General features: G+C 36.5%; 1 protein-coding gene across 4 annotated transcripts in view; it reads right to left on the bottom strand.

Annotated features, from left to right (window-relative positions):
* opa1 (OPA1 mitochondrial dynamin like GTPase) overlaps positions 1-26,946 on the bottom strand; it is a 240,686-nt gene that overhangs the window by 87,259 nt on the left and 126,481 nt on the right. For all 4 annotated transcript variants that reach the window (XM_039766026.1, XM_039766043.1, XM_039766034.1 and 1 more), the window contains 3 exons: positions 16,302-16,418; positions 15,972-16,065; positions 10,645-10,755 (listed from right to left, as the gene is read on the bottom strand). In XM_039766026.1, coding sequence (XP_039621960.1) covers positions 10,645-10,755; positions 15,972-16,065; positions 16,302-16,418 — 322 coding nt within the window. The remainder of the gene's footprint in view (positions 1-10,644; positions 10,756-15,971; positions 16,066-16,301; positions 16,419-26,946) is intronic.

Below are 26,946 nucleotides of genomic sequence, written 5' to 3'. Positions count from 1 at the left end.
TCATATTTTTTGCTGCCTTTTCAATTGTGTAATTCGGTTTTTGTTCAGTGCTCTTTGGAACTGTTGCCTTTTATCTGTGCACTGCGTCAGTTCACGTGAGCCACTCGGTGTACATGCATCGAAGGTTCCCAGCTGTGCTGGTGCCATCTCATGCTATGTCCATGGCTGTATTTAATGTTACCTTAGTCCTGGCACTTAAAACTTTCTCTCGCAGTTTCGCTGAGTTTGTGTCAAACACAACCCTGACCATCTCATCTTCTGAATATGGTTGTATATGTCACTCGCTCGCTTCTTATTGTTTCGCTGCCTTCTCAATTATATAATGCATGTTTTCATCAGCGCTTTTTGAGGTCTTCCTGGTTTTCTATGTACTGCGTGATTACGTGGGATGTCATTACAGTAAATGGAGAAAAACTGCTTCCAGTTATGACCATTACACGTAGAATTTCAATATAAAACCTGCCCAACTTTTGTAAGGAAGCTGTAAGGAATGAACCTGCCAAATTTCAGCCTTCCACCCACACGGGAAGTTGGAGAATTAGTGATGAGTGAGTGAGTGAGTGAGTGAGTGAGTGAGGGCTTTGCCTTTTATTAGTATAGATATATATACATACATATATATATATTCATATTATATATATATATATATATTCATATTTATATATATATATATATATATATATATATTCATATTATATATATATATATATATATATATATTCATATTATATATATATATATATATATATATTCATATTATATATATATATATATATATATATCATATTATATATATATATATATATATTCATATTATATATATATATATATATATATATATATTCATATATATATATATATATATATATATATATATATATATATATATATATATATATATATATATATATTTATATATATATATATATATATATATATATATATATATATATATTTATATCTCTCTCTCATCACTTTTTCCACATTTTGTTATGTTACAGCATTATTCCAAAATGAATTAAATTTGTTTTTTTTCCTCAGAATTCTACACACAACACCCCATAATGACAACGTGAAAAAAGTTTACTTCAGATTTTTGCAAATTTATTAAAAATAAAAAAATTGAGAAAGCACATGTAACATAAGTATTCACAGCCTTTGCCATGAAGCTCAAAATTGAGCTCAGGTGTATCCTGTTTCCCCTGATCACCCTTGAGATGTTTCTGCAGCTTTATTGGAGTCCACCTGTGGTAAATTCAGCTGATTGGACATGATTTAGAAAGGCACACACCTGTCTATATAAGGTCCCACAGTTGACAGTTCATGTCAGAGCACAAACCAAGCATGAAGTCAAAGGAATTGTCTGTAGACCTCCAAGACAGGATTGTCTCGAGGCACAAATCTGGGGAAGGTTACAGAAAAATTTATGCTGCTTTGAAGGTCCCAATGAGCACAGTGGCCTCCATCATCCGTATATGGAAGAAGTTCAAAACCACCAGGACTCTTCCTAGAGCTGGCCAGCCATCTAAACTGAGTGATCGGGGGATAAGGGCCTTAGTCAGGGAGGTGACCAAGAACCCGATGGTCACTCTGTCAGAGGTCCTTTGTGGAGAGAGGAGAACCTTTAAGAAGGACAACCATCTCTGCAGCAATCCACCAATCAGGCCTGTATGGTAGAGTGGCCAGACGGAAGCCACTCCTTAGTAAAAGGCACATGGCAGCCCGCCTGGAGTTTGCCAAAAGGCACCTGAATGACTCTCAGACCATGAGAAACAAAATTCTCTGGTCTGATGAGACAAAGATTGAACTCTTTGGTGTGAATGCCAGGCGTCACGTTTGGAGGAAACAAGGCACCGCTCATCACCAGGCCAATACCATCCATACAGTGAAGCATGGTAGAGGCAGCATCATGCTGTGGGGATGTTTTTCAGCGGCAGGAACTGGGAGACTAGTCAGGATAAAGGGAAAGATGACTGCAGCAATGTACAGAGAAATCCTGGATGAAAACCTGCTCCAGAGCGCTCTTGACCTCAGACTGGGGCGATGGTTCATCTTTCAGCAGGACAATTACCCTAAGCACACAGCGAAGATATCAAAGGAGTGGCTTCAGGACAACTCTGTGAATGTCCTTGAGTGGCCCAGCCAGAGCCCAGACTTGAATCCGATTGAACATCTCTGGAGAGATCTTAAAATGGATGTGCACCGATGCTTCCCATCCAACCTGATGGAGCTTGAGAGGTGCTGCAAAGAGGAATGGGCGAAACTAGCCAACGATAGGTGTCCCAAGCTTGTGGCATCATATTCAAAAAGACTTGAGGCTGTAATTGCTGCCAAAGGTGCATCGACAAAGAATTGAGCAAAGGCTGTGAATACTTATTCACATGTGATTTCTCATTTTTTTTATTTTTAATAAATTTGTAAAAACCTCAAGTAAACTTTTTTCACGTTGTCATTATGGGGTGTTGTGTGTAGAATTCTGAGGAAAAAAATGAATTTAATCCATTTTGGAATAAGTCTGTAACATAACAAAATGTGATGCGCTGTGAATACTTTCCGGATGCACTGTATATATATATATATCTTTAGATATATAGATAAATATCTATAGATATATATCTATATATCTCTAGATATATATCTAGAGATATATAGATATATATAAATCTATATATCTATAGATATACGAGGTGTGGCAGAAAAGTAATGAGACTGATTTTTTATTTACCAAAGTTTTTATTTTTTTCAAACATCAATGTTATCCCCTTCAAAGTAGTTCCCTTGGGCAGCTACACACCAATGGAGACGTTGTTCCCACTGTTGGTAGCAGCGCTGGAAGTCTTCAACTAATATGGTCTTCAGCATGTCCGTTACACTCTTTTGGATGTTTTCTAAAGTCCCGAAATGTCCTTTGAGGACATTTTTCAGTTTAGGAAAAAGGAAAAAGTCACACGGACTGAGGTCAGGTGAATAAGGGGGCTGGGGAACTACAGGAATGCCTTTTGAGGTCAAAAATTCTGTTATGGAGAGGGCAGTTTTTCAGCACCATTTTGGCACAGACCTTTCGCATGTGCAAATGTTCAGTCAAAATTTGATGAACGGTAAATCTGTTCAAATTTAATTGTTCACTCAACATTCTTAATGTTAAACGACGATCTGATCTCACAAGAGTGTTCACACGTTCGATGTTTTCATTGGTTTTCGAAGTTGAAGTCCTCCCTGAACGGTGCTCATCTTCAACGTGTTTTCTGCCTTCCAAAAATGATTTGTGCCAGTGTAAAACTTGAGCTCGGGATAAAGAATGTTCCCCATAGGCCTGTTTTAACTTTTCAAACGCCACACTTGCCGCTTAATGGCACAACGTTGCTCCAAATTCCGCTGTTCCATTTTGCGTGACGCACAACCAAAAACACAACTTCGCTAATAGCAGTCACAAAAATCACATAGTTAACGGAAGGAGTTGAAACTCGCACTGAGCTATGGGAGGGTACCGATACACGTGCTCTATCAAGGACAACAGCGCAGCGTTGCCAGATCGCTTGCAGTGTTGCCAGTCTCATTACTTTTCTGCCACACCTCGTATATCTATAGATATATACCTATATATCTATAGATATATATCTGTATCCAGCATTCCCTGATTATAGCTGCTGATTAGATGCACATATGCCATCTCTGTTTGTTAGTCAGTTGTACAGAAATATAAGTAATACAATATTTATAAACTATTACTAATTCTCCTCATTCTGTTATCTTGATGTGGACAGTCACCTCTGTTAAGGAGCACTGGAATCAATGGACAGAATGGTCCTTTCATTATATTGGATGGCTCAGCAAGGAGTCTGCTGGCGCATGCCCAGAAGTGGAAAGGCAGTTATTCATGTCTCTGGAACTCTGACTACGTCTGATTTTGCCTTTGACTCTCTTTCTTACAATTTCATCTCTGGCCATAGTTCCACAATTAATTGGTGGACAGGTATTGTTGGCTTCAATTTATGCTGATCAGTTTCTGCTTTGTTTTCTGTGTATTTTAACAAATCTGTGTGATTTTGAGAGCTTTAATGTCTTTTTTTTATAGAGTCAAGGCTGGGGGCTATGAATTAAACAGGGTCTCTTAAAGGTCACTGAGACATTCCTTGTGCGATTTGTGGGGTAAACAAAAAATTTTTTTTTGTTGTTGCTGTACATGACTTCTAACCCACTGTCGCTGGGGATCTTCATGCCAGCCTGCTTGCATGTATGGAAAATATTCTGATTTAATTAATCTTCCTTAATTAATTACCATTGACCACCCCAATTTAAAGTGTGAGTAAAACATAATAAATGTATAAGACATTGACATCTGCACAGTAACTACAGCATTATTTCACTTTGAAGAATAAAAGTCTGCCACTTGCAGTTTGGGACAATAATAAGAATCCTCCGAGCACATGCATATACAGTATATCACATTTAACCTAATATCTAATGTTCACTGATAAATGTGACTAGGCCATCTAGTTACTCAGTGGTTTAATCCGTGGCTAATACCTATAGAACAAGGCACTGTTATAATAAAATGGTCTTCCCAAAGAGCATATTGGTTGTTACCATTTACTTTCAGAAAATGTGTCTTATAAGACAGAATTTATAGCGGTACAAAAACATGAATGTACAGCAGCATTTGTAGTAAAAGTTGCCCCTGTGAGATTAAATACATTTTGGGGTGCACAGAACACATGAAGCAGAAGGAAAGGAAGTTTCTCCAAAGGATAAAATTAGTGAGATCACAAAGTAGATGAGATGAGACAAGTCAATAAAATGTACATTACTTACCCTTGTTATACAAGGACAGATATCTTAACTTTTTTTAGGTTGGCTTGGTTTGCCAAGAACTTTAAAGCTGCTCAAAGGTGCTATACAAGAGTACCAAGGAGGCACATGAATTTAACATGCCCTGACACTAGATGCTCCTTACAAGGTAGTCCTCAGACTTTTAAAATAAGGATAATGACAAAGAATGAAACAAGCCCTAGCAAGAACAGCATTTCTCCTAGCAGCCATGCAGAAAAACAAGCACCTGCTGCCAGGGTGATGTGAAGACATCAAGGGGGACAGTACAGTAAACAAAGGCAGGAGGGCTGGCGTGCTGTAGCAGATGCTTCTAAATCCCACATCAAAGTGGCAGCTAGCTGGGAACACATTGCCACCTTGTGCAGGAAGGCTGCAAGGCTAGACAGATGAATGTGTGCTGGCAAGCCCAAGAATTCCTCTTGGCTCAAGTAAGGGGGCTCCTCATGAATTACATGCTTAAAGAAGAGAAATTGTAATGATATCTCAGCTAAGAAATTCCACAAAAGCAGGGATAACTTGAGATTGGTATTTTCAACATTGTTAGGTGAAGGTCAGATAGATGTACAGTATGTGCCAGAAGCACACGTTCAAGTTTTAACTGAATGAAAGCACTAGGAAAACTATGTACTTTATTTTTTTTTTTAAACAAAGGTGGTTAATTGTTGATTCCAGCAGAAGAAGTGATTAGTGTTTAATTGCTGATTCCTGCAAGTGATGTGATGTTTGCTGCATTTGAGAGCACACTATAATTTTTTATAATCTTTCTGGGAAAATTAAAGCAAATTTTAATCAAAGCAATGTGACCTAGTGCGATCCTTACCACAGTGTTTACAGCCAGGTATTTATATTAAAAAAAAAAAAAAAAAAAACACACCACTTTCAGTTTACCCAGTAAACATGGGAAGGAGAAAATGTGCACAATTTTAACAATCTATTATTTATTTTAAATACATTTGGTTAATTGTAATACTACCTACATGTTACAATTGTGTGTGTGATCTCAGATTGACTAATATAACATAAATAGTGGAAAAATTGTGAAAATGGACTTTGTAAGCCTAACTAGATGTGAATGTTAAAATGATGTCCCTTTACAATCCATTTCCATAAGTAAAGACCAAAACTATAAAAACGATATCAGATTATCATTGTAATAAAGAATAAGTTGTTTTATATTAAGTCCTTGGATGGTTAAAATTGTTAATGTTTTTTGTTATATTATTCATTTTATTTTCTTGCTACGCAAACAAATGTAGGAAACAGGAAAATGTATATTTACTGAAAGTCAAAAATAGTTAAATGCATAAAACAGTGTTTCCTAACCTTTGTAGTATAACGACCCAGGTTTTCACATGCCAGTGTGTTCATGACCTACCAACGGGTAGGGTGGGGGATGGGGACCTCATTGGTGAATCAAGCACGATCATTAAGGCAGAGAAGTGGGTTTTTGGTCCTATGCGATTACCAGAGTGTCAAATGAATCAAGTGTGATCATCAATGCTTCTCCTTCTTTGTGAATCAAGCATGATCATCAGAGCAGATGTTGGGGAGGTCGTCCAGGAACAGGCACAATTCACCTGCGATGCTGCTGCTGCTGTAAATTGTTGGATTGGATGGGGAGTGGGGTTTCATCAGGGTTTGGCCACAGCCCACAAGTAGGGAAATGCTGGCCCAAAATTAAACCAGTTATTTAAAGAGTTTATAAAAAAAAATAAGTTCACAGATACAAACAAAGCCTTCATGTTAGAGCAGTCAACCTTTTTTGAATTATGAACCCATTCTGATATGACTTTAGAACATGCACCTTTTCATCCTTGAATATACATGCTCCTGTGAGCACGAGGTCCATGATAAATTGGTCTCTTAAATTTTCTTTGTATAATATTTTATGAAGGCATCATGTGGGCTGACTACCAACAAGGGAAAAGTGAGGGGCAGGTGTAATACCAGTCATTTGAGACAAAAGTTGGACAGAGTCAGGCATATTAGACCTTAGCAAAGAAAACTGGTTCTTGTGACATGGGAAATAACACCTCTGGTGAAGAACACTCTCTGGAAAAGAAAATATTTCCTCAAATTTGGAGAGACACAATATTGTTTTCAGCCTTTGATCCTTCCAAGGAAAAAGACACTCCAGATCAACTTGATCAGTGTCTGCATTTTATTCAGATGTGCTATCCATTTCTAGAGACCGTGCCTCACATTCATTTGTGACAATGGTGGACCCCAAATTTGCTTGGGGAGTGTCTTGTCTTAATAATAATGATTATATATATTGTAAGAGATGGACGGCAGCCCAACCTGGCCGGGATGCCCGAGATATGAAGGATGGGGGAAGGCAGCATCTTTAAGGCACTACCTCTCCTGAGATGCTAGATGGCAGCTCCCCAGGATTACAGCAGTGCCCCGGATTCCCACAGGGCAATATGGAACTTGGAGGTCGCTATCTCAGCCTGTTGGGTGCCATGGGTACCGCCGGGAGTGCTGTGGAGGACTTATATGGGATGAGGTTTTCGCCTAACCCAGAAGTGCTGGCAGACCACGTGGGCATTTGCCCAATTTAACATCCTTACTATGATGTGAAATCTCTAGTCTGAAGGTTTCACAAATTGAAATGTGTGTGCTCAATTGTAATATACTTATTCCCTCCTCTACTCTTCAGTTAAAATTCTGCAACTGATGTAGATTTCTGTTTACACATTATTACAGATTACAGATATTTATTGTCACAAACACTAAAAGGGAATAGTGAAATTCTTGTGCCACAGTTGTGGTGATGTAGAAATACAGTAAAAAATAACAGTAGCAGAAGATAAATGAATAAACAGCATCTAGAAATACATAAAGGTAAGTGTTTAAAAGAAAAAACAAGCAATGAACAGTGCAATTACACATAAAACGAGTAGATGGGTACAGTACACATTACAGGAGAGGTAAGATCAGGTTATTGGGAGTTCTGTGACCCTATGGCCAGGGGGAAAAAGCTGTTCCTGAAGGAGGTGGAACATGTGGCAAAGCTGCAGTAGTGCTTCCCCATAAGCAGAAGTGAACACTGGATGAGCTGGATGGCTGTCATCACAGATGATTGATTTAGTTCTCCTCGGACATCTGGTTGAGGACGTGGTAAGAAGCTGTGGAACTTTAGCCCCAATTACTTTATAAGCTATACGGACAGACATTTTGAGGAGTTTGTTGTCCTGGAAAGTCAAGTTACCAAACCACACCATGATGCATCCAGTCAGGACACTTTAAAAAGTGAAGGTGAAAAAGCTCACTAGTGTTTTCGTTCCCAACCCAAAGCTCTTTAGCTTCCTCAGGTAAAAAGAGCATTTGCAGAGCCTTTTTGAGTATGCAGGTGGTGTTGATTGACCATGAAAGGCAGTCAGTGATCTGGACACCTTGGGACCTACCTACCTGTCTGGACAGGGAAGCCATTGATATGGAGTGCAGCACTGATGTCAGAAAGAACAATGGCAGTCACAATGACCTCCTTTGTTTAGTCGACATATAGGTAGAGGCTGTTGTTATGGCACTATACACTCAGGTCTTATACCTCTGTTATGTAAGCAACCTTGTCATTGTCAAAGATGAGGTTAATCACAGTGGTATCCTAGGCAACTTGATGATGCTATTGCCCTTATGCACTGATACACAGTCATAGGTGAATAGACATTGTAGTAGGCTGAGACAGCACTTTGTAGAATGGTGATGTTGGCGAATACCATAGAATACTTTTTGCCAATTATCACTGACTGGTGTCTATTTGACAGGAAGTCATACACCCAGTCACAAAAGGAACCACTCATAATTATGAGATTCTAAGTCATATTTACAAGAAAACAAACATTAATATTTTTTATTTGGTAAATGCAATGCACTCCTGTATCCTAATACAATGACTCATATAAATATATGTTACACAGTGCAGTTTATAAAAATGTACACATTAATTGTGTAACCACACAGAGTCACTACAAAACTATTCCCATCCATGCTATCCTGCTAGAAATTAGGTAAGCATTTCAACACCAGATTTAATTCAACTCGTACTTTTTTTTGCTTCAATCCAACTAAGAAGTACTCCTGGTCAAAGCTTCTATGGCAAAAGGCACCAAAAAGAGAAAGGTGAAGAAAGCAATTCTATTAAAAACTCCCCAGACAAATGTGGCAGGAAGGAGGACATCTCAAACAATGAAGACGAATACCAAACAAGTGACCTTGAGAACAATGCAACGGATACAGATGAAAATTATAATAAAGATGGAGATGAACATGCAGCAGGTGATAAAAACAACAGCATCAGTGGCCCATCATCATTTACCAGTGATAACAATGCTAACCATCAGAAAAGGCTACCCAGCCAATCCAAACATACTCTCCCCCATGTCACTAGAACTCTTACCATCATTGGCAAAATACATGGAATTGGTGTCCATTTAATTCTGTGAGTTAGATTTGGCTGTATTTAGTTGGTCTGGTTTGAGGAGGTGGGGAACTTGCTCCCAACACTCATCTCTCACTTCTAAAGATTTGTTCCATCACTGCCATAAGCGTTAACACTATTCACAATGGTTCCTCTAGAAACAGCCTTGGAATCACTGAAATGCTTAAGTTTATGTTCATGTGAATACTGACACAGCTTACTAGGAGAGCAACCTCTGATCCATTGTTTTGGTAAAAGAAATTATATTAAATACATGTAACCTGTAATTACATTTACATTCATAATTTTGATTGAAAGGTGTTCACTTGTAAACTGTACCTGTCCTTTTCAAAACCTATCAGTGCCTTTTGTGCAATGGCCAAATTGTACATGCAATAACCAGGACAACATAGAAACAGAAACTGCCATTGAATTTATATCAAAATTAAGATGTTTCATATCTGCTTAATCAAAATCTAATCTGAAGTGTATTCATTTTTTGCATTGTTAATTCTAGAAATTAAATTCAGTTTAGAATTTTCATTACTATGTGTATGGAATGGAGGCATTTTTAAAATACCAAGTTTTTGTGGGGACAGTAAGATTTACTCCGAAATTAAATAAATAAGATGAGGATAGATTTACTTTAGTCTCTTTAATAATGTCTAACTTTACTTTTATCTGTTTAATAATGTCATTTCTTACAAGAAGCCCCAAAACACAGGACATGCTCACAAGAAGCTAACCCCAAGTCTCTTTTCCTCCAGAAATAATTGTTGGAAATCATACTTACATACTTATTTATCATAAAAGAATAACTACAGGAAATAATGCCATTTAATCTCCGACTAAAAAGTAAAAACCTTAGCCTTTGTGACAGCGGAGCTACAAAATAAAAAACACCACAAACTGTATAAAAAAAAATGACAAATTTCCTCAAAAGCAAAAAAGCATTACACAAGTGACACACGTGAAGCTCCTGGCACACAAAAAATAATGGCATTGTAATTTACAAAAAATAAAACAAAGAAAATTAAGCACAAACAATAGAAAAAAAAATAAATATGCTAGGCAATAAAAGAAGATCACTGCTGCCCTCTACTGTAAGTTGTAAATATATTATATAAAATGTAATGCAAACTCAAGAACTTATTATTATTAAAAATGCCATTGGCCACATATTGCATCTTAATTTTTCCTCCTTCTTGTCTCTGCTATTCTGACACCGAAGTAAAATGTTAGATTTTGAAACTATCTCACTAAAATCAAGAACATTTTCATTTATATTGAACCTATATAACTAAATAATATATTGATAAAGGAGTTAAGTATTCACCCTCTACTATGACTGACAACTGCTAGCACTAACAAGAAACAAAAGTAATACTCACTGAGGTCTTCTGCCAATTGCACTCTCCTTCCAGTAATTAGTTGGACCTTTTTGTCATTGTCATCAGCAAAGTCTTCCAACACTTCTTTTACATTTTTCTCTAGTCGTCGCACTGCAATATTGGAAAACTCAATTACCAATAATTTTAAGCATGCAATTGAAAGACTAAATCATTTACATCATTAACATATAACTTTCCCTGGAAAAGAACTGAATGACAGATTGCCTCTTTCTGCTTCTTCTCACTAAAGCAGTAACTTGTACTCTTCTCTACTGTTCTGAGAGTATGAAGCCACACTAGTGAAGAAGGGAAAAGCAACCAATTACCTGAACTCAACTTTATTCCAGCCATACACTGTGCAAAAATATTGATGTACCAGAATTTAAGGTACAAAAAAAGTAATGGCTCGGTTTTCAAACCGAAAGGCTAATGATTTCTGAATAATACATATGTATTGCATCTGTTTTAAAGATTTCGACAAAATAATTAAATACATTTTTTGTGAAAGTGTGAGTAGTTTTTTGTTATTTAATTTCATAATCATAGTGGCTCAATTCAGCAAACACTATAAAAATGTGTATTTTAGTTTAATTGTGTGTCTTGGTTTAGAAATAAACACTGCCAAAGAGAATATTTTAATCAATATTACAATTACTTTTAATTATTTACTTTGCACAGAATAAAGTGAGTAATTTTAATGTATGGTAAAATGTTCTACAAATGACCTGCTGGAACTGGACAGCTACAAAATTAAAACCAAGGTCTGGTTTATCACTTCTAAATACAGTACAATAAGAAGCTAGACATAGCATATTTTATTATTTTTAGGTAGTCTGTAGTAAAATCGGCTAAGCTGTTAACATTAAAGTATACCAAACCAAATAACTCTTAACAAAGAAACTTAATTTCACAACTGCATGCATCTTGCAGATTCTGGATACAAAAAAGAAATCAAAAACTATATCAAATGGTTAAAATGATTGGAAAGAATATATGATGTAATATTATTATAAAAATTGTGGAACAGAAAAATAAGCCTTAGTGTCATCATCCAGTTACTTAAATATCTCTTGTTTGTAATTAAGCTTATTGTGAATAAATCTACATGAATACATTTTTCACAACTCAGTTTAATATTTCAACTGTACTTTTATCAATAATATGTTAAACCATGCGCACAACAGTACTACTAATATGTCTATTTTAGTAGCTAAACTGAACTGAAGACAGATTTTGCTTTAACGACCACAATTATTAGATAGAGTATGTAACCCAACATAAAATAAGTTATACTACACTGCAAGTACTCACAAAGTTAATAAATGTGAATGGTATGTTTTATGCTATTAAGCACTGCAGTGACATTCTTGTGGACATTTTTCATATATATATATATATATATTTAAAAAAATATATATATATATATATATATATATATACACATACACATACATATACACATTTTTTTTTTTTATAAATTAATGCTTTTGAATACTATGAAAATCAACTTTATCCCCAGGGACTCTTAAATACAGTCTTTATTAATGTATGTAAAACAATCAGTTTTTTAAATGGGTAAAGCTTCATCAAGTCAATCAGCAGCAGATTAACACTAAAATTGCCAGAGCCTACGAAAAAACTCATAGATCCGTCCCACCTTAAATCGCTTCAAATCTCTCCATCAGCGTCTTTTGTCCTTTAAATGTGTTGATAAGCAGCAAGCAGCCTGCTATCACATCCCCCACCGGCACACAGTTTTCTCAGCTCAAGTCTGTTTACCTGCGTGTCAGTTGCTTGGAGTTGTATAGAGTGAGAAGTCAAGCAAAATCACACCTTTTACAAATACTATATCATTATTTGGAACACATGCATTTCATGTGTGTTCCGTGTCTACAACAATCTATGTACAGTAAACACATCGTTATAACAGAAACTTTTTCATGTTTTAGTAATAATTGACAAAATGTAGATATGAAGTGTATAATGTGTTAAGCCTGATTTCCAAATATCAAATAAACACTTTCACAATAGGTACAAATATAACAGAACAAGTGCGTTTCTATTCAAGAATATAACTGCAGAAAAAGAACCCGCGTTAGGGTGCGACATTGACACGCATTTACTACTACTGCTTCGGTATCACAATGGTATCAACTGTTGACTGGTAATCAAAACTTCACGGGTTCGATCCCGGATGAGTCTGTTTTGAGAGGTGAACTGCTCTTATTCTTACTATTTTAGAATAAAAACATACATTTGATTTGTCTGTAACAGCCAGTGTAAATGTATGATACTCGTAAAGGTTAGCTTTGTTTTTTTTTTTTATTCAGTTTTATTCTCTCAGTCGCGTTCACGATCTCCCCCCCACCCCAATCTGACACTGCTGTTTTCACATTAAGACGCGCTATAGCTCTGCACTCTACTTGTGACTTTACGCTGCATAAAGTAAGTAAATAAACAAAGGTAAATAAGTAAATAACATTCGATCTGGCTCTTATATACAAAGTACAGAGATTGCAGCTTCCACCTGCAGCTATAAACTCTTCAGTACAAAGCGACTCTCCACTCTAGTGTTTAGATCTGGACGGTGCATGTGCCCAAAACATTAACATTTATATGTTACTTACATCTCGCCTGAAGAAGGGGCCTGAGTTGCCTCGAAAGCTTGCATATTGTAATCTTTTTAGTTAGCCACTAAAAGGGGTCATTTTGCTTGACTTTTCACCATGTTACTTTCATAAAAGCCAGATCGAATGTTATTTACCTTAATTTATTTACTTACTTCCTACAGTGTAAAGTCACAAATAAACATGCAGAGCTTCCCGTGTACATATACAAAGTACAGCGATGGCAAAAGTGCGAGAATGCAGTTAAATGGCACAAGAATGCAGGTAAACTTTTTTTTGGGGCACATGCACCATCCAGATCTAAACAATAGCGTGGAAGAGTCTATAGCTACAGGTGAAAGCTGCCGTTGCTGTACTTTGTACATAAGAGCCAGATCGAATGTTATTTACTTATTTACCTTGGTTTATTTACTTACTTCCTACAGCAAAAAGTCACAAGTAGAGTGCAGAGCTATAGCGCATCTTTATGTGAAAACAGCAGTGTAAGATGGGGGGTGTAGGATTGTAAACACGACTGAGAGAATAAATCTGAATAAAAAAAAAAAACAAAGCTAACCTTTACGAGTACACACATTTACACCGGCTGTTACAGACTGAAATCAAATGTATGTTTTTATTCTAAAATAATAAGAATAAGAGCAGTTCACTTCTCAAAACGGACTCGAACCCGTGAAGTTTTGATTACCAGTCAACAGTTCATACCATTGTGACACCGAAGCGGTCGTAGTAAATGCATGTTAATGTTGCACCCTAACGCGGGTTCGTTTTCTGCAGTTATATTCTTGAATAGAAACGCACTTGTTCTGTTATATTTGTACCTTTTGTAAAAGTGTTTATTTGATATTTGGAAAGCAGGCTTAACACATTATACACTTCATATCTACATTTTGTCAATTATTACTAAAACATGAAAAAGTTTCTGTTTTAACGATGTTTTTACTGTACATAGATTGTTGTAGAAACAGAACATACATGAAATGCATGTGTTCCAAATAATGATATAGTATTTATAAAAGGTGTGATTTTGCTTGACTTCTCACTCTATACAACTCCAAGCAACTGACACACAGGTAAACAGACTTGAGCTGAGAAAACTGTGCACCGGTGAGGGATGTGATAGCAGGCTGCTTGCTGCTTATCAACACATTTAAAGGACAAAAGACACTGATGGAGAGGTGTGAAGCGATTTAAGGTGGGACGGATCTACAAGTTTTTTCGTAGGCTCTGGTAATTCTAGTGTTAAATCAGTATAAACTCCAAGGAAGAACCTGGGAATACATCTAGGGATTCTCTGATTAGGTTTTGTAAGACCAATACCAATCACTGACTTCACATTACTTGATCAGCCAATTCTAATTCAATTTTTTTCTTTATTCCTTTAAAAAAAAACCTTTTACACTAATCTGCTGCATAACCAATTAAAATATAGACCACAGGTATTAACCTCATTTTTATTAACAAAATTAAATTCTATAGGCTTATTGTTCACTGACCATAAAATATTAAATAAAAAAAATCTTTACAAAAATATTTATCTATAATAAAAAAATAAAATGCTTCTCATAATTACAAGCTGTCATACTGTTTAATTTTTTTCTGTAATGTACCTATTTGTAACAAGGCTTAATTGAAAAAGTAGTTTTGCACCATTTCTTTAACAACAAATTATATATATAGTATATATTCACACACAATTAATTGAGATTGGCAATTAAACACTGTTTAAATATAAATATACATTTTTGCTGTTAAAATATACATTTGCTATATTTATACAGGTGTGTTTTTTTCTTCAGTGTATCAACTAGACATTCATAATTCTTGAGATGTAATTATTAACATATGGATTACCATTTTAATTATGTAGTACTTGTTTTTTACCACAGCTTTTACTCTATGACACAGAATAACAAATAATAAACGCAGTACAAGTCTTTAAAAGAAGCCTATTGTTTACTAAGCAGCAATTTCAAATTGAAATTAATGGCGTAAGCTGCTGCATTTTAAAGAAGCATGCAGTCCAAACTCAAACTGTGTTCATTTTAATTTAAAGCACAAAATAAAGGTCTGACTTCTTTAAAGTAGCTTTTCTTGCCGCTTGTCTAGTTGGACAGGACAACCTCTCAAATTACTTTTTTTCCAGTATATTACTCCACTTATTTAAAGTAAAGGCTAATATACCAATCAACTCTTGTTTACTGATAAAAGCAAGATTCCACTTGCTGCTCTTTGTTTACACTGCAGTAAGTTTGCTGCAAAAGAATAAAAAAAAAAGAAACACTACAACTAAATTACCATAATGCTTAGAAAAAAAAGGACTGAAAATATTGGTTTTGTGATTGGCCTTTTTAGCAATCACTGATTGAGTCTTTTGTTAGTGAAAATAGGCTGATTTCAATTTGCAGCTGATCGATTGGAGCATCACTACTTCTTTAACAATGTCAAAAAGTGGGGAAAATGTCAAAAGTTCTCGCTAGTAAAAAAAAAAAAAAAAAATAGACATTACAGTAAATTTTGGATTAGTTTGGTGTAACTTTTACTGAACTTAAAAAGAAATATACATGAGCTTTATGATGTATATATTTAAATGTAAACAATACAATTATGCAGAGTTTAACTTCATACAAAAAGTGTGAACCTGACCAGCATTTAATTTTCTGGTAAAAATAAGTAAAGCTGAAACAGAACCAAGTTATGTACCTTCATTATTGGTAAGTTGCTGCCTCAAAGTATTTGCTGTAATTCCAAGCATTCTCTGGATCCGCCAGAACAGGACAACATCATTACACTCCAGCTGCAAAAATCAGAAGCAAACAGGTTTTGTTTGGGGTTTGCAAGGTTTTCAAAAGTTTCAGCAGATGTTTTTTTTTTTTTTATTCTCTAGTGGAAAATACTTAAATCTGCACTTCAGCCATATATTATTAATCATCACTAGATTTGCACCATATAATATATTATTGTGAGAGAACAGCAAGATGAAAATCTGATTAAAATCCCTAAAACAACCCAGAACAGACTAAAGTTACTGACCTCTGCATCCACAAAGTGCCTTTGATAATAGTAGAATCCTCTTCTACAAAGATTGCAATGAGACAGTGCTGTCTTTAGGAAGTGCCGACGAAAAAGCTGGTGCCAAGTGTCTTTTATCTGAAAAACAGAGATGTTGTATAAATTAACTATTATTAGTAAAAGATGGAAGGAAAAAAATCTATTCTCTTATGAGGAAAGGTGTAAGGCAAACATCTGAAAAAAAAGTACATCAGGATCTGTTTGAGTAAATAAAAAAAAACAAAATCACTGTCTCAGCTAGTGTTGGGCGGTATACCGGTTCATACTAACTGTTTTTTATTTTTGTTATGATATGGATTTTTCTTATACCGGAACGCTGGTTTAAATAGACTAAACAATGTTCGCAATGTGGCACAGCAGGAAACTATTTAAGGGAGGATCTTTTTCACTGCTGCACCGCTAAACAGGAATGCAAGAGTACATGTGTTAGTGGAGGTATTGAGCAGTAAAAATGGAAAGAGAACATTCCTAAAAGGAAGCTGTAGCAGACGATAAAGTTGAACATGATGACAAAGAAGAACTTTTGACGAATAAAGGTGCCGTGTCTGGTTGAAGATACTTTGGTTTTAAAAGTTCGGATGTGGACCATTATGTTCAAATGAGAGGAATACTGTTTCTATACTACTGGATAATACTGCAAGCCAAGTTGTACAGTACAACCTCAATTATCCAGTTTAATGACCGGCACCCGTCATCTGGATAATCAAAAATCACAGATAAGCAAAAATAATTATAAAAATTCGCAAATACTAGAATAGGTGCTGTACAGTGAAATTCTTACCTTTCTTATGTTTATGAAGTTTTTTTGACAAAATCAGAAAGGAGACGCTCCTTTGTGTTCTTGCAGCGCTTCAATTTTATTGACGTGCGGAGCTTACAAAGTGTTATGATGTCACTAAAATTTGAATCCGCTTGAATCTGCTCAAGAAAGTCTAGCAAAGTTTCGGCACAATTTAGCGCTTCTGCAATCGAAACTTTCTTTTCTGAAGGTTCGTCTTCAACTGCTTCATCATCACTTTCGTCCGGCAATTCCGCACTTGACTTCGCTTCTGCAGCAAGGGCAGTGTCGTCTTTCACTTGATATCCAGACTGATCATTATCAGAGAGTAGCCATTCTTCGATGTTTTCTCTGTCGACGTCTTCAAATCCATTTACATTTTGAATTTCCTCCAAAAGCGATGCGCTGTTATTGCTTGGCTTTCACGGTCATTGACATTTTCAACACTATCCATTACATCAGGGAACAATTTCGCCATGACTTTCGAAAGGTTAAGTTCGGCATGTCATCCCAACTCTCTGAACATGAGAAAATTCCGTCCTTAATTCCCCATTTCTTGTAAAACTCACGGAGATCTCCGTCTTCTTCCAAGACTGAACGGAGTAAAGATTTCCTGTAACGACGCTTGAATGCTTCTAAGACGCCCTGGTCCATAGGTTGCTTAAGCAATATCACTTTTTGGAGGAAGATATGCAACGAAAATCTGGTCATCGCTTGTTTTCAGGACATTTTCGCTAGGATGGGAAGGTGCATTGTCCAACAGTAACACAGCTCTTTGTGGCAAATTTTTGGAGCGTAGATGGTCTCGAACAGCAGGAACAAAATGTTTAAAAAACCAATCTTTAAAAATCTCTCTGTTCATCCATGCTTTGGTCTGACTGTAGTAAAGTACAGGAAAATTGCGCATTTGTGTTCCCTTAAATGATCGTGGATTCTTAGACTCTCCAAATCATACGAGTTTCAATTTGTGCAAACCACCAGCGTTAGCACATGCTAGCACTGTTATTCGTTCCTTACGGGACTTGTGACCTGGAGCAGACTTTTCTTCTTTTGATACGAGCATTTTTGACAGCAAAGCCTTCCAGTACAAACCAGTCTCGTCAGCATTATAAAGCTGGTCAGGTGAAAGATCATGAGCCTCGAGAAGACGTTTAAATTCCATTACGCATAGTGCTGCAGCGTCAGAATCACCGCTTAGTTTCTCACCTTTGATATCCAACTGTCTAATTCCGTGGCGAGATTTGAAACATTGCAGACATCCTTGAGACACAGCAAATGGTTCAGGAATCTTCATCTCACAGTGAAACCATTTCGCTTTTTCGAGCAGCAATGGCCCGAATACAGGACATCCCTCAGTGCGTTTTTGCTTGAACCATTCGAACACAGCTCTATCCAGATCGTCAAATTTTGAACACTTTGTTGTCTTGTGCGCATTCGTTCTGTTAAATATATCTGATGAAGTTATGAACTTGTAGAGTTCATCTTTCTTCCGAACAATATCACGCACCGTTTGATTTCATATGTTAAATTCCGATGAAAGCTTAGCAATTGATTCCCCCTTTTCAGCATGTTCAACAATTTGCAGTTTCATAGCAATTGACAAAACAACTCTTTTTCTTTTTGCTCCCGCACTGGACCCTGACATTTCGGCAAAAACTTACGCAAAACTACTTTCTAACCTCGAGGTGCAGATGCCAACTGAATGAACCTGGAACAAGGTGTCGCCGACACGGACCGTGCGAACCATACAAAACTTATTTACGAGTGGCAGTCATCTGAATTTGGAAGAAGGGGAGGGAGAGTGTTCGGAACGAGTCCTCTGCATCGGATTAAGTCTAATGGTTTTTCATAGCAAAGGATCGCCTGGCTGGTGCACAGATGCTATACTGTACTTTCAATCCTTTTAAAATAATTCTCAGAAACCCATCAACAAAGAAAACTTAAGCTGTGACACATGTAGTGTACATTCCTGTAGTCGGAATTCTTGGAGGCGAAATCTTGGCGGTCTTGTGATGTCTCACACTTTTTTTATTTTTAGGCGATCCCAGATAACCAAATGCACAGTTAATTGAAGACCGGATAATCGAGGTTCCACTGTACTTGTTTTATTTTTTTTCTCAATACTGTGAAATGTACGTGATTACTGTGTAATAGCGTGACGATGCCGGTCCTCTACCGACTCCCTCTTCCCACATGGGAATCCGTTAAACCAACACCATCAATAGTTATGACCGAGATGAGCTAAGAAATGTCATTGAAGTCAGGGGATGGTGGAAAGTGCTCAAGTGCTTTTGTTAAAAACAGTCAAAAGTAAAACCAAAAGTGTCCATTGTGCAGTGTTCAGAAAAATACAGTACCCAAATAAATAGCAAATCCATAAAACCAGTGAAACGTGGGGATAAAATCTATAATAAATAAATCTGTTAAAATAGAGGTTAAAATGCAGTCTCTCTCCTCACCTGATCGCAGCACACCACCTTCTGTCTCCAAGGGCTCATCCTTTACAGGCATTGCTGGTGGAGCCTTGGCAGCACGAACTGCTTTCTGCCAACTCCTGCACAGCCAGACCGTCCGAGATTGCAACACCTCCCATCTTCCTTGGCGCTCAATCAGACACTCCTCAAATCCATTGGGAGGTCTTACATTTCGCTCTCCCCACTCTATATGCTTAGTCAGTGGGGTGAATCAACCCCTAGATCGCCTCAGCCTGCGCTCCCTCACGGAGCCCCAGCTCATGCTGCCTTCACCTTCCTGATGTCTGTATCGTCTCCCATGACTGCCTTTTCCCTTCTTTAACCTCCTTGTGTTCTATCTTTTCTTTTTTGATTCCCCCTATCCTGCCAGCCCATAAATATACATCTCCGTGGGTGCAGCTCCTTATTCACATGCCGCAGTAAGCCGATGAAGCAATAGAGAACGACCGGGTGCGACTCGCCCCAATCACCTCATCATCACCCCGCAGTCGTGCAATCGCGTTTTGAAGTTTTGAAGTAATAGTATTATTACTGGATGTTGCACTATTATTTATTTTATTGTTATTATTTATTAGTTTAAATATTATGCAGTTTAATGATGGTAAAAGTTGTTTAAATAGCCACTTGGTGTCAGTGGACAGAGATTGTTAACATTAACAGAAAGTGTAGTTGGTTTACAAAAAATATTTACTATTTATTCCTTTTCCAAGACATGTTCAGTGCAATACAACTTTTGACAAGGACCTCTGGATATTTCACTAAGTCTAAATGCCTCTTTGGATGGTTGACAATATGTTGTCAAAATTTTTGTTTAAGTTGTTTGCAAAATTTGTTCAACAAAAAGGTTCTATATTTTGACTGCAACTGACATGCAATGTGATTCCTTCTCTTTATTAGTGCCCCCCTTCTTGAAAACTTTAAGGGGCCATGCAAACCTATTAATACTTGTGTGCACATTAAAATGTTTCTTTGTACAATGTACAATTCTCATGACAGTGGAATAGGTTATTCTTAGCCAGTCTACTGCAGTAATTGCAGTGGAAAATGTGGTTAACTCATGCATGAAAAAAAAAATACAGTTGAATACCGTGAAACCGGTACAATTTTGAAAAATACCGTGATAGATTTTTGGTCATACCGCCCAGCACTAGTCTCAGCTACTGAGACCTCTTGAAGTACACATCTGGAAAAAGTTAACAGCTCTGTGTAACATTAATATGGTGGTCACTGTGAACTGCTGGCTGGGTGTTCATCCCATTTATTTCTGTGATATCTCGTGTATTACATTACTCCACATACTTCAAAAAGTCCTGGAGAAAAAAAAAAAACCCTCAACACCATACCAAAGTAATAAAACTAATCACACATTAAATTGATACCTACATACGCAAAGATTTTCAAAAGAAAAATGCTGTCTAGTAAGTAACAAGTATTTGACTGTCAGAGTGATACCAAAAAGAAGTAAATGCATATGGAAAAATATACAGGAGGAAATATGACTGCACAGATTAGTGCATTCCGTTTAGTACTCCTACTATTTCAAAGATCTAACTCTCCTAGCTTTAAACTGTTCTAAACAACTGTAGCATTGTAACCAATTAAAAACATACTGTATCTGCGAAGCACATGAGTACATGGGCAATTTAGACATACACACATCTTATGATTAATTACATCCTCAGATGCTAAGAGCGTTTTAAGGAGTCTGATCCCTAGCAAAATCTTTTAAATGCAGAATTTGTTTAATGCTTGAAGCAGCTTCAAACAAAAATGAGAAGTATGTTTAATTTTGAACCTAGACTACTTAAATATGGTTTATATTTTGGTTCATAATATAGTGAGAATGCTAAAAAAAACAATATGAGCAAATAGTTCACAATTCAATATTGTATTTTACTTAGATTTGGTTTATTATCTCAGATATTCCTTATTAAAATGTATGGAACTGAGAAGAAAGGAATTCCTAGAGTGATTTGTTTTGGTTTTTAAAATGACTAGCCCTTCTGATTTACTGAAGTAAAAATTCTGTGTGTAATTGGTGTCTGTCATCAGTTTAAATCATTTCCAGTTTTTCCAGTACAACATTTTGAGAAACACTTACCAAATAATCTACATAAGCCCCAACAGCTTTAGCTACATGTTTGGTAATCTTCTGAAGATTTTTAAAAGTTTGATTTGTCAGACGACTTAAACCAGGCAATGAAGCTGAAACTGAAGACAGACTATACTACACTGCGATAAAATGACAACATGAGGTTCTCGTCCATTTTAAACAGTCAAAGAGTTTATGGAGGAGAAATAAGTGAAGTTTGCAATTACAATATGTGTTTCTTGCATATATATTCCAGATAGGAAATTATCATGAAGGATACTTTCTAAGTATTTATATTTAATAACTATTTTTGCCTGCTTTCCAAGAAAAATGAGGGGTCAACATACAGATTTCTGCCTGTTAAAGTCAAACATCATTTTTTTGGTCTTTCTGACATTTAAAGTAAGATGGTTCAAGTTCATAAGATTAAATAATGGATTTCATCCTCCCCAGATATGCATCTTAATAGCGTGGTGTCACTGGAATACTTGATAATTGGAACAACAGTCATTATTCTGCCTCATGTAATTTGTGCACAGTGTAAATAGTAATGAAGACAAAACATATTCTTGAGGAATCAGTATATTTCAGAAAACTAATTTTGAAAAAATGTAATGTACTTTGACTGTCTATGAACGATTTAAAAGAAATTCCTGAATCTAGAACGTAATGAATGGGGTTACATTCATACTGTTCGATTTCTCACTCAGTATGTGAGGCTGGATGGTATCAAACACTGAAGAAAAATTCAAAAATAGTGCGCTGACACAGGAACCAGACTTATCGAGAAAAGTGCAAATATGATGTAGGATAACCAGCAGTAAGCACATCGGTGATGACCTTAAAATTACTTAGACTCTGCCATTAATTTTTTTTTTACCAAGTGTTTATTGTATTTCATTGGAATGGAAGTGAGTGCCACAGGTCTATAGCCATTCAGACTGCTTGGCTTGGAAACATTAGGAGCTGGGGTAATGATTGACTGTTTCCACAGCTAATGTTTAAAAGCACAGCTCAGGAGCCAGTCAAAAAGCAAATGAAAACTGGGGGGAGCTACCTGAAACAGGGCCTTATCTGGCCCCAGTGGTCATTATGGGTGCTGTAATCAGTAGTATCAAATCTTGTAAAAGTCATTAAGTTCATCTCTCTTAACAGCTTGTGGGCCTTGTGTGATGGAAGGGTTACACTTTTTTTTGATCCAGTCATGTGATTGCTTTCACTCCTTTTCAAATCTACTTTGGATATCATTAAGACATCTCTCAATTTTTCCCCATACATCTTTTAATTTAGATTAAATAAGCCATTAATACTTTCCTGTAAAAACACTTTTCTTGTATCTTATTTTTCCAATGAGGATGTTGTTTATCCAAAAGTAGTAGTTTTAAATCTTTGGTAATCCACAGCACAGATTCAAAGAATTTTACATATATTCAATAACAGTATAATTGGCATCATCTAGTGTCTGTGAGGATGTCAGCACATCCATCCCAATCAGTACAACAGAAGCATTCCTACAGTACTCATCCACTATTATTGTACATGATTTGTGTTTTCCATGTGGCTGTTTTTCCTTGTTTCAGTTTCTGCTTGTACTTTGGCAGTAAATGAATAATGGAGTGGTTAGACACACCCAGAGCTGCTCTGTGATGGTATATACAGAAGTCGAAGATGTTTCCATAACATCTGTCCAATGTCTTGTCCTCTCTAGTATTAATATTCATATACTGGTATCAGTGTGGCAATACCGATTTCAGTTTACATTAATTGAAATCACACATCACAAGTTTTAATGAGCCTGGTGATTTGATATTCAGATTCTTAACAATTTCAAAAATTATTTCAGCTGCAACTCCCACATATACATAAACTACTTTCATAAATATTTGATTAAACTCACATAGTATATCATATGGACACACACGTTAGATAATATGGACGAAGCCCAATGGAGACTAGTTCAATATTCAGCATGTTGATGCACTTACTTAAAGCGATATTATTACAGCAAATTTTATTAATGTAGAGGGAGACCCCACTGCCCAACTGTTTATTGGAAGCCGAGTTTCTCTCCTGCCTTTCACATACAAATCCATCTATTTCAATGTCTCTGCCCAATTTCAGATTTTTAAAACATTAGACACCTTTCATGTTACTCATTGAGGTATCACACAGATGTCCTTAGCTCATCTAGTTTATTCCACAAAGACCGAGTGCTGCTCAATTATCGTGAGCAAAGGTGTTTAAGAACTTTCTTGTCCAAGACTCACTCAAAGTCAACCTCTTTTCTCTTTTTATGGGCTTTGTAGCTTTTTAATTTGTGTGGTATGTCAGCAGCACAACTAATAGCTGGTCTTACTGAAAGCAGTGCATACCAGCTGTAGATGAACAATGCCAGGCAGCCACCCCCCTGAGATTTGCTGCGCAGGCAGTGCCCAAATGTTCCAATGAATTACGAAAGTGATAATTAAAAATTGAAATATTTTACAAACTTTGTAGAGAATTTTATAAAAGGAAATACTGGTAACAGAAAACAAAAGAAACATTTTAAAATGATTTAAAAAAAAACAAAACACTAAGATATGCACTGAGAGGTCCCTTAAATAACTGTAACAGCACCAGACTCAAACATAATGAATTAATACAACTGAAATACTTAGTGTAGTATAAAGACAGCATGAAAGTTAAACAAGAGGTACCAAGATCCTAGTAATCAGCTCACAACTTAGATAACTATTACAGATTCATGGCATGAAGCATCCTTATATCTGACAGGCTCATGAAAGTAGATGAAATGACAAAAGCCATGTCTTTTTATTTAGCTAAAGACATCATTCTGATTAACATTGCACAGTGAAGGTTATATTAAAAAAAAAAAAAAAAATACAAAAAAAGATAGACAACCTGGAGGAGAAATATATCATTCCCTCCCACAATTACTTTTCCCAAGATGTGCTGTCTTCACTTTATTCCAAATGTCTAAAAGAAGTTCAAACATGTAGCACACTATGTAACCAAAACTGATTTGTGATCGAACAAAATTACAGAAACATACCTGAGCCTGACAGATTTATTAATACACGTATTGGTGGAGAATTTCCACTGAAAAGCACATGTTTTGAAGACAACATACTTTTTGTGAGAGTATACCAAAGATGCAGTTGCTCACGGATTAAGCAACACACTCTCCGCATGGAGCTTGTGAGACAAGCAGCAAATTTTCACTAACACAGATAATGGGGTGAACAAAGTTGTTACCAATGATGGGTCCAGACACCATTGCTTTCACCATAAGCTGCACTTAGTGATTGGTAATATTTATGTTAAACAATGTATATATAAAGATACAATCAATCGGTCTCTCTCTGGTAATATTTATGTTAAACAATGTATATATAAAGATACAATCAATCGGTCTCTCTCTCTCTCTCTCTCTCTCTCTCTCTCTCTCTCTCTCTCTCTCTCTCTCTCTCTCTCTCTCTCTCTCTCTCTCTCTCTCTCTCTCTCTCTCTCTCTCTCTCTATATATATATATATATATATATATATATATAGTGGTGTGAAAAACTATTTGCCCCCTTCCTGATTTCTTATTCTTTTGCATGTTTGTCACACAAAATGTTTCTGATCATCAAACACATTTAACCATTAGTCAAATATAACACAAGTAAACACAAAATGCAGTTTTTAAATGATGGTTTTTATTATTTAGGGAGAAAAAAAAATCAAAACCTACATGGCCCTGTGTGAAAAAGTAATTGCCCCCTTGTTAAAAAATAACCTAACTGTGGTGTATCACACCTGAGTTCAATTTCCGTAGCCAACAACCAGGCCTGATTACTGCCATATATATATATATATATATATATATATATATATATATATATATATATATATATATTTATCTATTGATATCTTTATATATCTATAACTATATATATAAAATATATATATATATATATAAATATATATATATATACTCAGCAAAAAAAGAAACATCCTCTGACTTTCAACTGTTTTTACAGTACAGTAAAACAGTTACTGTTTTTCAGTAAACTTAATGTGTAAATATTTGTATGAACACTAAAACAGTCAACACCATAAGACATAAACTAAAAATGTTTCACCATGTGTCCCTGAATGAAGGGAGACTCAAAATCAAAAGTACCAGTCAGTATCTGGTGTGGCCACCAGCTGCTTGAAGTACTGCAGTGCATCTCCTCCTCATGGACTGGACCAGATTTGTCAGTACTTGCTGTGAGATGTTACCCCACTCTTCCACCAAGGCACCTGCAAGTTCCTGGACATTTCTGGGGGGAATGGCCCTAGCCCTCACCCAGGGTACAGGTCTCGGTGTAACGCTCATTCCTTAGACGATAAACACGAATCCGTCCATCACCCCTGGTGAGACAAAACCGTGACTCATCAGTGAAGAGCACTTTTTGCCACTCCTGTCTGGTCCAGCGAAGGTGGGTTTGTGCCCATAGGCGGCGTTGTTGCTGGTGATGTCTGGTAAGGACCTGCCTTACAACAGGCCTACAAGCCCTCAGTCCAGCCTCTCTCAGCCTATTGCGGATAGTCTGAGCACTGATGGAGGGATTGTGTGTTCCTGGTGTGACTCGGGCAGCTATTGTGGCCATCCTGTACTTGTCACGCAGGTGTGATATTCGGATGTACCGATCCTGTGCAGGTGTTGTTACACGTGGTCTTCCACTGCAAGGATGATCAGCTGTCCTTCCTGTCTCCCTGTAGTGCTGTCTTAGGCGTCTCACAGTGCGGACATGGCAATTTATTGCCCTAGCCACATCAGCAGTCCTCATGCCTCCCTGCAGCATGCCTAATGCACGTTTACGCAGATGAGCAGGGACCCTGGGCATCTTTCTTTGGGTGTTTTTCACAGTCGGTAGACAAGTCTCTTTAGTGTCCTGCGTTTTTAGAACTGTGACCTTAAATGCCTACTTTCTGTAAGCTGTTAAGGTCTTAACGACCATTCCACAAGTGCATGTTAATTAATTGATTATGGTTAATTGAACATGCATGTAAAACATTGTTTAAACCCTTTACAATGAAGATCTGTAAAGTTATTTGGATTTTCAAAACATTATTGTTGAAATACACAGTCCTGAAAAAGGAACGTTTCTTTTTTTGCTGAGTTTATATATATATATATATATATATCAAAGTCAATGTGTGTATGTATGTTCCAGCATCACGTTTAAACAGCTGGAATGATTTTCATGAAACTTGGTACACATGTTCCTCATTG

This window comes from Polypterus senegalus, chromosome 1, assembly GCF_016835505.1.
Source record: "Polypterus senegalus isolate Bchr_013 chromosome 1, ASM1683550v1, whole genome shotgun sequence".
In the NCBI taxonomy this organism is placed as follows: Eukaryota; Metazoa; Chordata; class Cladistia; order Polypteriformes; family Polypteridae; genus Polypterus; species Polypterus senegalus.
Note: the sequence above shows the minus strand (reverse complement) of the source record. Positions and strands in the feature narration are given on the sequence as shown.